The following is a 12,985-nucleotide window of genomic DNA, read 5'->3' as shown; positions in this document are numbered from 1 at the left end:
CTGACACCTGGTTATGCCCAAATCTGAAATTTGCAAAACACACATGTATAAATGTACTACATGCATGCAATACAACATTGGTAAGGGTACTCCCCTGAAACCAGGGAAACATCCAGCGCAGGCCGGCCCGTTCACCCAGTTAGCTATGGATTTCATAGACATGGCTGAACAAAAGGAAAGAAAGAGATACTGCCTGGTAATAATTGACCGCTTTACTAGGTGGGTTGAAGCATTTATTATAATTATTATATATTATTATTATTATATTATTATTCAAATTTGTTTTATCCAGTCGGATAAACACTCCAAACAGCCTACCCAACTGCTCGGAGGCATCTGCATGGTCCTAAAGCACACCGATGCCTCATTTTGTATCACATTCCAATGATAAAACTGGGCAGGACAGTTGCACCCCTGAGTTCAATTAAATTAAATTCAATTCAAGGGGCTCTATTGGCATGGGAAACATGTGTTAACATTGCCAAAGCAAGTGAGGTAGACAACACACAAAAGTGAAATAAACAATAAAAATTAACAGCAAACATTACACATACACATACAAGCTTCAAAACAATAAAGACATTACAAATGTCATATTATATATATATACAGTGTTGTAACAATGTACAAATGGCTAAAGTACACAAGGGAAAATAAATAAGCATAAATATGGGTTGTATTTACAATGGTGTTTGTTCTTCACTGGTTGCCCTTTTCTTGTGGCAACAGGTCACAAATCTTGCTGCTGTGATGGCACACTGTGGAATTTCACCCAGTAGATATGGGAGTTTATCAAAATTGGATTTGTTTTCGAATTCTTTGTGGATCTGTGTGATCTGAGGGAAATATGTTTCTCTAATATGGTCATACATTGGGCAGGAGGTTAGGAAGTGCAGCTCAGTTTCCACCTCATTTTGTGGGCAGTGAGCACATAGCCTGTCTTCTCTTGAGAGCCATGTCTGCCTACGGCGGCCTTTCTCAATAGCAAGGCTATGCTCACTGAGTCTGTACATAGTCAAAGCTTTCCTTAAGTTTGGGTCAGTCACAGTGGTCAGGTATTCTGCCACTGTGTACTCTCTGTTTAGGAACAAATAGCATTCTAGTTTGCTCTGTTTTTTTGTTAATTCTTTCCAATGTGTCAAGTAATTATCTTTTTGTTTTCTCATGATTTGGTTGGGTCTAATTGTGCTGTTGTCCAGGACCAGCTTGCTTAGGGGACTCTTCTCCAGGTTCATCTCTCTGTAGGTGATGGCTTTGTTATGGAAGGTTTGGAAATCGCTTCCTTTTAGGTGGTTGTAGAATTTAACGGCTCTTTTCTGGATTTTGATAATTAGTGGGTATCGGCCTAATTCTGCTCTGCATGCATTATTTGGTGTTCTACGTTGTACATGGAGGATATTTTTGCAGAATTCTGCATGCAGTCTCAATTTGGTGTTGGTCCCATTTTGTGAAGTCTTGGTTGGTGAGCGGACCCCAGACCTCACAACCATAAAGGGCGATGGGCTCTATGACTGATTCAAGTATTTTTAGCCAGATCCTAATTGGTATGTTGAAATTTATGTTCCTTTTGATGGCATAGAATGCCCTTCTTGCCTTGTCTCTCAGATCGTTCACAGCTTTGTGGAAGTTACCTGTGGCGCTGATGTTTAGGCCGAGGTATGTATAGTTTTTTGTGTGCTCTAGCGCAACAGTGTCTAGATGGAATTTGTGGTCCTGGCGACTGGACCTTTTTTGGAACACCATTATTTTGGTCTTACTGAGATTTACTGTCAGGGCCCAGGTCTGACAGAATCTGTGCAGAAGATCTAGGTGCTGCTGTAGGCCCTCCTTGATTGGTGACAGAAGCACCAGATCATCAGCAAACAGTAGATATTTGACTTCGGATTCTAGTAGGGTGAGACCAGGTGCTGCAGACTGTTCTAGTGCCCGCGCCAATTCCTTGATATATATGTTGAAGAGGGTGGGGCTTAAGCTGCATCCCTGTCTCACCCCACGACCCTGTGTGAAGAAATGTGTGTGTTTTTTGCCAATTTTAACCGCACACTTGTTGTTTGTGTACATGGATTTTATAATGTCGTATGTTTTACTCCCAACACCACTTTCCATCAATTTGAAAAGCAGACCCTCATGCCAAATTGAGTCGAAGGCTTTTTTGAAATCAACAAAGCATGAGAAGACTTTACCTTTGTTTTGGTTTGTTTGGTTGTCAATTAGGGTGTGTAGGGTGGATACATGGTCTGTTGTACGGTAATTTGGTAAAAAGCCAATTTGACATTTGCTCAGTACATTGTTTTCATTGAGGAAATGTACGAGTCTGCTGTTAATGATAATGCAGAGTATTTTCCCCATGTTGACGCATATTCCACGGTAGTTATTGGGGTCAAATTTGTCTCCACTTTTGTGGATTGGGGTGATCAGTCCTTGGTTCCAAATATTGGGGAAGATGCCAGAGCTAAGGACGATGTTATAGCCCATTGGAATTTGTTGTCTGTATATTTGATCATTTCATTAAGGATACCATCAACACCACAGGCCTTTTTGGGTTGGAGGGTTTTTATTTTGTCCTGTAACTCATTCAAGGTAATTGGAGAATCAAGTGGGTTCTGGTAGTCTTTAATAGGTGATTCTAGGATTTGTATTTGGTCATGTATATGTTTTTGCTCTTTATTCTTTGTTATAGAGCCAAAAAGATTGGAGAAGTGGTTTACCCATACATCTCCATTTTGGATAGATAATTCTTCGTGTTGTTGTTTGTTTAGTGTTTTCCAATTTTCCCAGAATTGGTTAGAGTCTATGGATTCTTCAATTACATTGAGCTGATTCCTGACGTGCTGTTCCTTCTTTTTCCGTAGTGTATTTCTGTATTGTTTTAGTGATTCACCATAGTGAAGGCGTAGACTCAGGTTTTCCGGGTCTCTATGTTTTTGGTTGGACAGGTTTCTCAATTTCTTTCTTAGATTTTTGCATTCTTCATCAAACCATTTGTCATTGTTGTTCATTTTCTTCGGTTTTCTATTTGAGATTTTTAGATTTGACAGGGAAGCTGAGAGGTCAAATACACTGTTAAGATTTTCTACTGCCAAGTTTACACCTTCACTATTGCAGTGGAACGTTTTACCCAGGAAATTGTCTAAAAGGGATTGGATTTGTTGTTGCCTAATTGTTTTTTGGTAGGTTTCCAAACTGCCTTCCTTCCATCCAGTTCTCTGCAAACTCAATATTTTTTATTGAACCAGGCAAGTCAGTTTAGAATTAACAAATTCTTATTTTCAATGACGGCCTAGGAACAGTGCCTTGCCTTGTTCAGGAGCAGAACAACAGAGTTTTACATTGTCAGCTCAGAGATTTGATCTTGCAACCTTTTGGTTACTAGTCCAACACTCTAACCACTAGGCCAGCCTGCCACAGCCTGATCTCCTCTTTCAACAGATTCCCTTTTAATTCTCTCAGTTTGGAGTATTGGTGTTGAATGTTGTACATGTGTTTCCACAACTTATCTTTCAATCCTTTGGATAAGACACCTTTTCTTTTACTGTCAAATGTACTGTGAACTTCTCCATGTTTCCTTCTTTGTTTTTCTTTCTCTCTCTCTTCAGCTTTGTTTTTCCACTCAAACCACCATATCTGCTCACCAGCATCAAAGTCAGATGTTTTAAGCTCTTTTGCTTGGGAAAGGGAGCACTCTTTGTGCATGCACTCTTTCTTCATTGTTGCTGCAGCTGATCACTTTGTGATACTGTAGTTTGTCGGCCATGGACTGGAGGTTGGCGTGGGTTTTGCAGAGACATGTGTCCCTATCCTGGACTGTTGGCTTGACAACCCAAAAAGGACGTCTTTTGCAGAATTCATAGTAGGACATTTTAATCTCTAAATATTCCCTCTTAAAATTCTGATAAAGGTTCGTAATTGTGCCATTCAAGAAGCCCTTCTACTTTTCTTTCTTGTTCCTCATTAGTGTGTCCTTTTTCCCGGTTGTTGCTCTACTGTTGACATCGCTTTCATATAATCTATTGATTCTCTCTTCTTCTTGTTAACAAACTATAGTTTGGGCAAGTCGGTTAGGACATCTACGTTGTGCATGACATAAGTTATATTTCCAACAATTGTTTACAGACAGATTATTTCACTTATAATTCACTGTATCACAATTCCAGTGGGTGAGAAGTTGACATACACTAAGTTGACTGTGCCTTGAAACAGCTTGGAAAATTCCAGAAAATTATGTCATGACTTTAGAAGCTTCTGATAGGCTAATTAACTATGTACTTCAAGACCTACCTTCAAACGCAGTGCCTCTTTGTTTGACATCATGGGAAAATCAAAAGAAATCAGCCAAGACCTCAGAAAAAAATTGTAGACCTCCACAAGTCTGGTTCATCCTTGGGAGCAATATCGGAACACCTGAAGGTACCACGTTCACCTGTACGAACAATAGTACACAAGTGTAAACACCATGGGACCACGCAGCTGTCATACCGCTCAGGAAGTAGACGCATTCTGTCTCCTAGAGATGAATGTACTTTGGTGCGAAAAGTGCAAATCAATCCCAGAACAACAGCAAAGGACCTTGTGAAGATGCTGGAGGATACAGGTACAAAAGTATCTATATCCACAGTAAAACGAGTCCTATATGGACATAACCTAAAAGGCCGCTCAGCAAGGAAGAAGCCACTGCTCCAAAACCGCCATAGAAAAGCCAGACTACAGTTTGCAACTGCACATGGATACAAAGATCGTACTTTTTGGAGAAATGTCCTCTGGTCTGATGAAACAAAAATAGAACTGTTTGGCCATAATAACCATCGTTATGTTTGGAGGAAAGAAGGGGGAGGCTTGCAAGCCGAAGAACACCATCCCAACCATGACGCAAGGGGGTGGCAGCATCATGTTGTGGGGGTGCTTTGCTGCAGGAGGGACTGGTGCACTTCACAAAATAGATGGCATCATGAGGAGGGGAAATTATGTGGATATATTGAAGCAACATCTCAAGATATCAGTCAGGAAGTTAAAGCTTGGTCGCAAATGGGTCTTCCAAATGGACAATGACCCCAAGCATACTTCCAAAGTTGTGGCAAAATGGCTTAAGGACAACAAAGTCAAGGTATTGGAGTGGCAATCACAAAGCCCTGACCTCAATCCTATATAAAATGTGTGGGCAGAACTGAAAAAGCGTGTGCGAGCAAGGACGCCTGCAAACCTGACTCAGTTACGCCAGCTCTGTCAGGAGGAATGGGCCAAAATTCACCCAACTTATTGTGGGAAGCTTGTGGAAGGCTACCTGAAAGGTTTGACCCAAGTTAAACAATTTAAATGTATTTGGCTGTATGTAAACTTCCGACTTCAACTGTATTAACACCACTAACAAATATTCATAACAAGTGTGTTGTGAGTGGGTATTTGCAAACCATATGGCAAAAACAAACAAAAATGTCCAGGCCTTATTTAATTTGCTAGATCCTCTTATGGCCCAGTCCGGATACCCTTATACTAACAACAATGCAGAATTTCACTCACTGCTCTCCAAACACCATAGCCTCGGGAAACATTCCAAAGGGGAGATAATGAAACCCCTTCTCCTGGAAAATAAAGTGTCAATTTCTTTAGCATTCACTATACTAATATCTTAATCAGCAATGCAAAGGTTTTAACTACAAACAAACCATGATAATGATAAGTTCACTATACTCCCTCAAATCATGAATCGTTTGTTTTAATCTTCCCCAACATTTATGTGCCCTTAATTTAGCATGCGCTACCCTTAGACATGGCAACATGTATCTCGCCACAGAGTCTAACGATTCACTCCCATATTATATTATATGACTGGTCTCTCTTTTCCATAACCATGTAAAATTATCCTGGTATTGTTACTGGACCAATGTCCAACGACATAGGTAATAGCTGTTTCACCTTAGATTATTCCTGTTACCCCTCTAAATGTAATACTTTTTCTGTCGCAAATGTAGTCAATTTCTCAGCGTAAAGAATCAGTGATATTTGATCCCAGGCATCTATTAAAAAGTTGTTTGAGACGTGGTCTCCTACGTCTCCCTTAACTTAGGGATAGGCGTCCCGTCAACGGGACAGTTGTAAATCATGCACCGCCTTGTGTCAACTGGACTGCACTGTCCAATTTACAGTTGCTATTACAGTGAAAAAAATGCCATGCTATTGATTGAGGGGAGCTCCTAACCTGAAAACACTTTTTTTCACCACGATAGGTTTGATAAATTCACCTCTGAAGGTGAAATGTGTACTTACATTCTGAAATCTTGCTCTGATTTATCATCCAAAGGGTCCCACATGAAGTGTCGTTTTGTTAGATAAAATCCTTTTTCATGTACTAAAAAGGTCCATATAGCATGCACGATCGATTTAGTATTTCCACTCATTCAATTTGCAAAGAAAGGAATCTGTGAAAATCTAACCCTAAACGTTATTTCAACCAGTCAAATCATGTTTGTATTTATTCCTCGGAGATCCTAGAAGGTAACCAGACTTCACTATATCATTAGGGGTGTAGTATATCCTATAGGACACCAAATTTGGTCAGAGAGGGACGCCTTCATGGCACGCCAATGACGCGGGCGGTCTTCACTTCATCGACTGTATCTTTGTCAAATAAGCACCAATCAGGGTCAAACAAAGCTAGCTAGATAGCCAATGAGCTGGGCTTTACGGGAGTATGCGGAAACCCTGTGTCTGTTGCAAAATGTAGCTGCTAACCTTGTGCGACATCATGCCTTTTCCATTTGGACAAATATTATTAGAATATGGAGAGTTATGAAGTTGTGAAAACTGGGTGTTTTGCATATGTTGAACTTATAATATGGCTACTAATACTGGAAAAGCTAAATCAGAGTCCAAGTACACAGATTTGCCGATATTCTTGCAGAAAAATGTAATGTGAATGCAAATGTCTCCTTTGCACACTGACAGTCATAGCATTTACATGCACATTTTCACATTTTAGTCTACGCCAGGGATGGCCAACCTCTCTCCCTGGGAGAGTTACAGGGTTGGCAGGATTTAGATCCAAGCCCAATCCTGCTCTTACACCTAATTCGAATCACCTTCTCATCAGGATGAGCTGAATCAGGTGTGTTAAAGCAGGATTGGAGAAAAACTTGCACACACCGTCACTCTCCAGGAGGAGGATTGACTTTATTAAGATCATTAAGTTATCATTCAGATCACTGTGTACAGACTACAGAGGACGAAAGTATCATAAACAAACATTCAATAATGATTAGGCTAAACTTGAGACGTTTTATCCTACAGTAGAATAGCTGCCTATTTATTTCAAGACAATAAATTCACATCATGACACATCAAATTTTCTAATCCCCTCTGATCCTGGAAACTCAAATAAAATAACATAAAATGTTATTGGTTACATACACGTGATTAGCAGATGTTATTGCGGGTGTAGCGAAATGCTTGTGCTTCTTGCTCCGACAGTGCAGTAATATCTAACAAATTACACAACATATACCCAGTACACACAAATCTATGTAGGAATGAATTGAGACTATATACACGGAGCGATATGGACGAGCGATGTCAGAGTGGAACGGACTAAGATATAGTAGAATAGTATAGAATACAGTATATAAATATGAGATGAGTAATGCCAGATATGTAAACATTAAATGACTAAGATATCGTAGAATAGTATAGAATACAGTATATACATATGAAATGAGAAATGCAAGATATGTAAACATTATTAAGTGACTAAGATACCGTAGAATAGTATAGAATACAGTATATAGTACATATGAGATTAGTAATGCCAGATATGTAAACATTGTTAAAGTGACTAGTGTTCCATTCCTTAAAGTGGCCAGTGATTTCTAGTCTATGCCTATAGGCAGCAGCCTCTAATGTGCTAGTGATGGCTGTTTAACAGTCTGATGGCCTTGAGATAGAAGCTGTTTTTCAGTCTCTCGGTCCCAGCTTTGATGCACCTGTACTGACCTCGCCTTCTGGATGATAACGGGGTGAACAGGCAGTGGCTCAGGTGTTGATATCCTTGATGATCTTTTAGGTCTTACTGTGATATCGGGTGCTGTAGGTGTCCTTACGGGCGGTGCATTTGCTGTAACAGGCAGTGATACAGCCCGACAGGATGCATTCAATTGTGCATCTATAAACGTTTGTGAGGGTTTTAGGTGACAAGCCAAATGTCTTTAGCCTCCTGAGGTTGAAGAGGCTCTGTTGCGCCTTCTTTGACACACTGTCTGTGTGGGTGGTCCATTTCAGTTTGTCAGTTATGTGTATGCCAAGGAACTTGAAGCTTTCCACCTTCTCCACTGCGGTCCCGTCGATGTAGATATGGGGGTCCACCCTCTGCTGTTTCCTGAAGTCCACGATCATCTCCTTTGTTTTGTTGACGATGAGTGAGAGGTTGTTTTCCAGGCAACACACTCCCAGACCAGCTCACCAATTAACACAGAGGTAATTAACATTACATGATTTGATTTGCTAATGGACAAGGACCAGCTGGAATGGAATGCTAGGAACACTAAGGGACTGTGTGTGTATGCAAGAGAGGGACAGAGAGAGGAGATAGAGAGTGCGTGTAAGTAAGAGACTCATATCTCCCTCACTAGCTTTAAGCACACATATCATTGCACCTGTACATAGCCAATCTGTAAATAGCCCATTCAACTACCTCATCACCATATTGTTATTTATTTTATTTTGCTCCTTTGCACCCCAGTACCGCTATTTGCACACTCATCTTCTGCACATCTATCACCCCAATGTTTAATTTGCCATACTGTAATAATTTCACCACTATGGCCTATTTATTGCCTCACCCCCTTATCCTACCTCATTTGCACACACTGTATATTAACTCTCTCGATTGTATTATTGACTGTATGTTTGTTTATTCCATGTGTAACGCTGTGTTGTTGTTTGTGTCGCACTGCTTTGCTTTATCTTGGCCAGGTCGCAGTTGCAAATGAGAACTAGTTCTCAACTAGCCTACCTGGTTAAATAAAGGTGAAATAAATAAATAAAAAAAGAGAAAAAAAAGAGCGCATGAGAAATAAAGAGGGAGAGAGATCGATACAGCAATAGAAAGGGACATGTCTTGTCAGAGGCAGGATGGATGTTATGGAGAGTTAGAGGTCTTCTGGCCTCCTCAACCTGTACAGACTGCTTTCTCCCATCGTAAACACCCTGTATATAGAGCAGGCCATAGAGGACATTCAATAACATGATGTGACATAAAAGGCTAAACCGCTCAGATACATACATTACCCAACCATACCAGGCTTAGATGACTACTGAATCATCATCCTCTGTAAACTAGTAGTAATATGGTATGTCCCTGTGGGATATTGAGGAAATCAGTGATAGTAATGGAAGATGACTAGATGTGGTTCTGCTATAAAGGAGCAGGTCAGAGAGGTAACGAGAGGTAGCTAATGATAACACGTGTCACGAAGGATGTTTCACACAGTGAACCCCTCTCGCCTAATAAGTAATGTTGCCCGAGACCTGAAGACTTGTGTTAGTGCCTAGTGCTAATGCCTTTTTAGCTCAAAGGGCATGCAATTATCCAAATGACATTGCGGTTATAAGCTAACACTAGTCACTTACCAATGTTTTACACCACCAATAACAAAGGCAAGCATCATCATTTCATCATATTGAACTTTTATTTAAAACAACAATGACACCTAGGTTAAAAATAAATGTTCTAGTGGGAGGTATTAAAAAAACTGAGGTAACAATTCAAGTGAACAGTTATCTCCAATGAAACAGTTTAAAATACATCCGTGCATTAAAATGTGAAACAGAGAATGAACGCCACAGGATATACTAGTTAAATAGTGGGATCCTTCACAGGCCAGACAAAATCAGTCAGTTATTCATAAACTAGCTATATCGTTTTAGAAGTACTGTCGGCTTTAAAATAGTTCAGAGCATCACATAAAACAGAGAACTAGCTCCAAATGCATACATAGGAAATGCTTACCAAGACAGACAGGGTTTAAGTCAGTGCATTATGTGAGGAGTTTGATGTTGGTTTGTTCGCTGGCAAGATTTCCACATTCATTCTACTATAGTCTATATATTAAAAGTGTACATTTTTAATACCTACACTACCTTTCAAAAGCTTGGGATCACTTAGAAATGTCCTTCTTTTTGAAAGAAAAGCATTTTTTTTTGTCCATTAATATAACATCAAATTGATCAGAAATACAGTGTAGAGATTGTTAATGTTGTAAATGATTATTGTAGCTGGAAAAGGCAGATTCTTTATATGGAATATCTACATAGGCCCATTATCAGAAGGCCAAAATCCCGGAGTCGCCTCTTCACTGTTGACGTTGAGACTGGTGTTTTGTGGGTACTATTTAATGAAGCTGTCAGTTGAGGACTTGTGAGGCGTCTGTTTCTCAAACTAGACACACGAATGTACTTGTTCTCTTGCTCAGTTGTACACCGGGGCCTCCCACTCCTCTTTCTATTCTAGTTAGAGCCAGTTTAAGCTGTTCTGTGAAGGGAGTAGTACACAGCGTTGTACAAGATCTTCAGTTTCTTGGCAATTTCTCGTATGGAATAGCCTTCATTTTGCAGAACAAGAATAGACTGACGAGTTTCAGAAGAAAGATCTTTGTTTCTGGTCATTTTGAGCCTGTAACTGAACCCACAAATGCTGATGCTCCACATACTCAACTAGTCTATAGGACAGTTTTATTGCTTCTTTATAAAATCAGGACAACAGTTTTCAGCTGTGCTAACATAATTGCAAAAGGGTTTTCTAATGATCAATTAGACCTTTTAAAATGCTCAACTTGGATTAGCTAACACAACGTGTCATGGGAACACAGGAGTGATGTTTGCTGATAATGGGCCTCTGCACGCCTATATAGATATTCCATTCCAGCTACAATAGTCATTTACAACATTAACAATGTCTACACTGTACTTCTGATCAATTTGATGTTATTTAAATTGATTTTTTTTTTTGCTTTTCTTTCAAAAACAAGGACATTTCTAAGTGACCCCAAACTTTTGAACGGCAGGAATGTTCCAGTATAATGTTTAACAGACATGTTTACGGCCGCACTCTCAAAAGACAATCTAAGTAACATGTTATCTCTAATGTTAAGATCTCTTAGAACTCATTCTGGTCTACACACCACTTGTTATATGTTTAATAGCGGTATTTGCTTCCCGAGGTAATGCCTAGGCTTTAGCTCAACAGGCTAGAAGATCCAGCTGGTTTTAAGAATGGAAAACTGACAAAATATACATTGTTCTTCATTTCACCATAGGTTTTAGAGTCCATATTATCTAAATGTCTATGGAGATCTTGTCCCCCGTGAGTCCATAATCTAACCGTCTCCTCCCCTCCAATAGGAAGGTAAGCACCGTTGTCCAGCGTTGTCCTAGCGACCGTGGCCGAGTCTCGCAGGTAGGTTTGAAGTAGGTGGTAGTCCCAATGGCGATGGCGTCAAACTGTTCCGTCAACAACCACACCTCCCAAAGGATTGTCAGAACGTTCATTATCGTCAAGGAGACCACCCAGAACTGTGCAGCTACTGCCCTAACCAATGACTGGTCCTCAAGGGACACCACGACCACATACAGGTGGTAAGTTGCCACGGCAATGAAAAGGAGGTGTGCTGTGGCCATGGAGAGGATAAAGATGATGAAGAGGCGGTGGTTGCCACCGCCAACACAGCGGTTCAGGAACAGGCAGTGGTGGTCGTAATCCCTCACACACACATCACACAATTTACAGTGTTTAGTATGGTCTGGCTGGAACAACTAGATGGAGAGAGAGGGAATAGCAGTGACAAACACTTACCTTTTCTATAATCATATCATATATAAAAACGATATGTTTTAAGTGACATAGTGTTGGCAATTCCCAAAAAATTAAGGAAATTTAAATAAGCAAGCCTACCCTAAATTTGACATATGAACAATAGCTACTGCTATTGATGTGCATACACTGTACAATTTGAGTTGAGTCAACTTTTTAAAAATCAAGGCAACCAGCTGCAACACGATTTCTAGTTTACTTTGGGGCAGGAAAGGTCTGCTTACATACACTTCTGAGTTGCCTCAACACATTTGCCAAAGTTGAGTCAACTAGAAATGGCAGAATGCCAAAAACCTATCTTTGTAAAAGAAAACTGCTGAATGGATCGAGGCGTTGTTTAATGAGCATTTAGGGAATGTAGTTCTCTGTGGATGTGCACAGTTTCGTTCAAGAATATTGAGGATTGACGAGTCAACTTAACATGCATTGCCCAATCAACACTTACTATAGTGGGGACTATAGTCACCACTATAATACCATGACAAAAGGAGGGCAGGATAAACTGGCCACAACTCAATTCTCAGCTGCAACACTAACTTAAACTTGCTCTCCTCATGTTACAGTAGATACAGAACCTCTGTCTGTTTCAACTCATAATAAAGATTGATTGACAGGTTATCCTCACCTCACAGTAGATGCAGAACCTCTGAGGATTCTGGTTGTTCTCCAGCAGGTCTGTTATGGAGGAGTAGCGAGGATCTGCATCTCCCGGTCCCAACTCTCCAGGATCCTGGGTTAGAACCATCCAGAACAAGACCAGAACCACAGAGAACTGGACCAGCGACACATGACCCAGAACACCATCACCCCACAAGCGTCACAGCGGGTTAAGACTCAACCAACATTATAAACTGGGTCGTTCGAGCCCTGAATGCTGATTGGCTGACAGCCGTGGTATATCAGACCATATACCACGAGTATGACAAAACATTTATTTTACTGCTGTAATTACGTTGGTAACCAGTTTATAAGAGCAATAAGGCCCCTCGGATGTTTGTGGTATACCACAGCTAAGGGCTGTATCAAGGCACTCTGCGTTGCGTCATGCATAAGAACAACCCTTAGCCGTGGTATATTGGCCATATACCACACCCCCTTGTGTATTATTGCTTAAATATACTACATGTAGGC

At 40.4% G+C, this 12,985-nt stretch overlaps 1 protein-coding gene across 1 annotated transcript; it reads right to left on the bottom strand.

The window, feature by feature from the left end:
• Positions 1–11,027: 11,027 nt before the first annotated feature.
• On the bottom strand, positions 11,028–12,664 carry LOC120045577 (palmitoyltransferase ZDHHC14-like). Its single transcript, XM_038990480.1, has 2 exons — positions 12,480–12,664; positions 11,028–11,796 (listed from the first exon to the last, which is right to left on the bottom strand). The coding sequence occupies exons 1-2, from the start codon at positions 12,597–12,599 to the stop codon at positions 11,320–11,322; spliced, it is 597 nt and encodes a 198-aa protein (XP_038846408.1). The 5' UTR covers positions 12,600–12,664; the 3' UTR covers positions 11,028–11,319.
• Positions 12,665–12,985: the final 321 nt, after the last annotated feature.

This window comes from Salvelinus namaycush, chromosome 4 (genome assembly GCF_016432855.1).
Source record: "Salvelinus namaycush isolate Seneca chromosome 4, SaNama_1.0, whole genome shotgun sequence".
In the NCBI taxonomy this organism is placed as follows: Eukaryota; Metazoa; Chordata; class Actinopteri; order Salmoniformes; family Salmonidae; genus Salvelinus; species Salvelinus namaycush.
The sequence above is the reverse complement of the archived record's forward strand: the minus strand, read 5'-3'. Positions and strand labels throughout refer to the sequence as shown.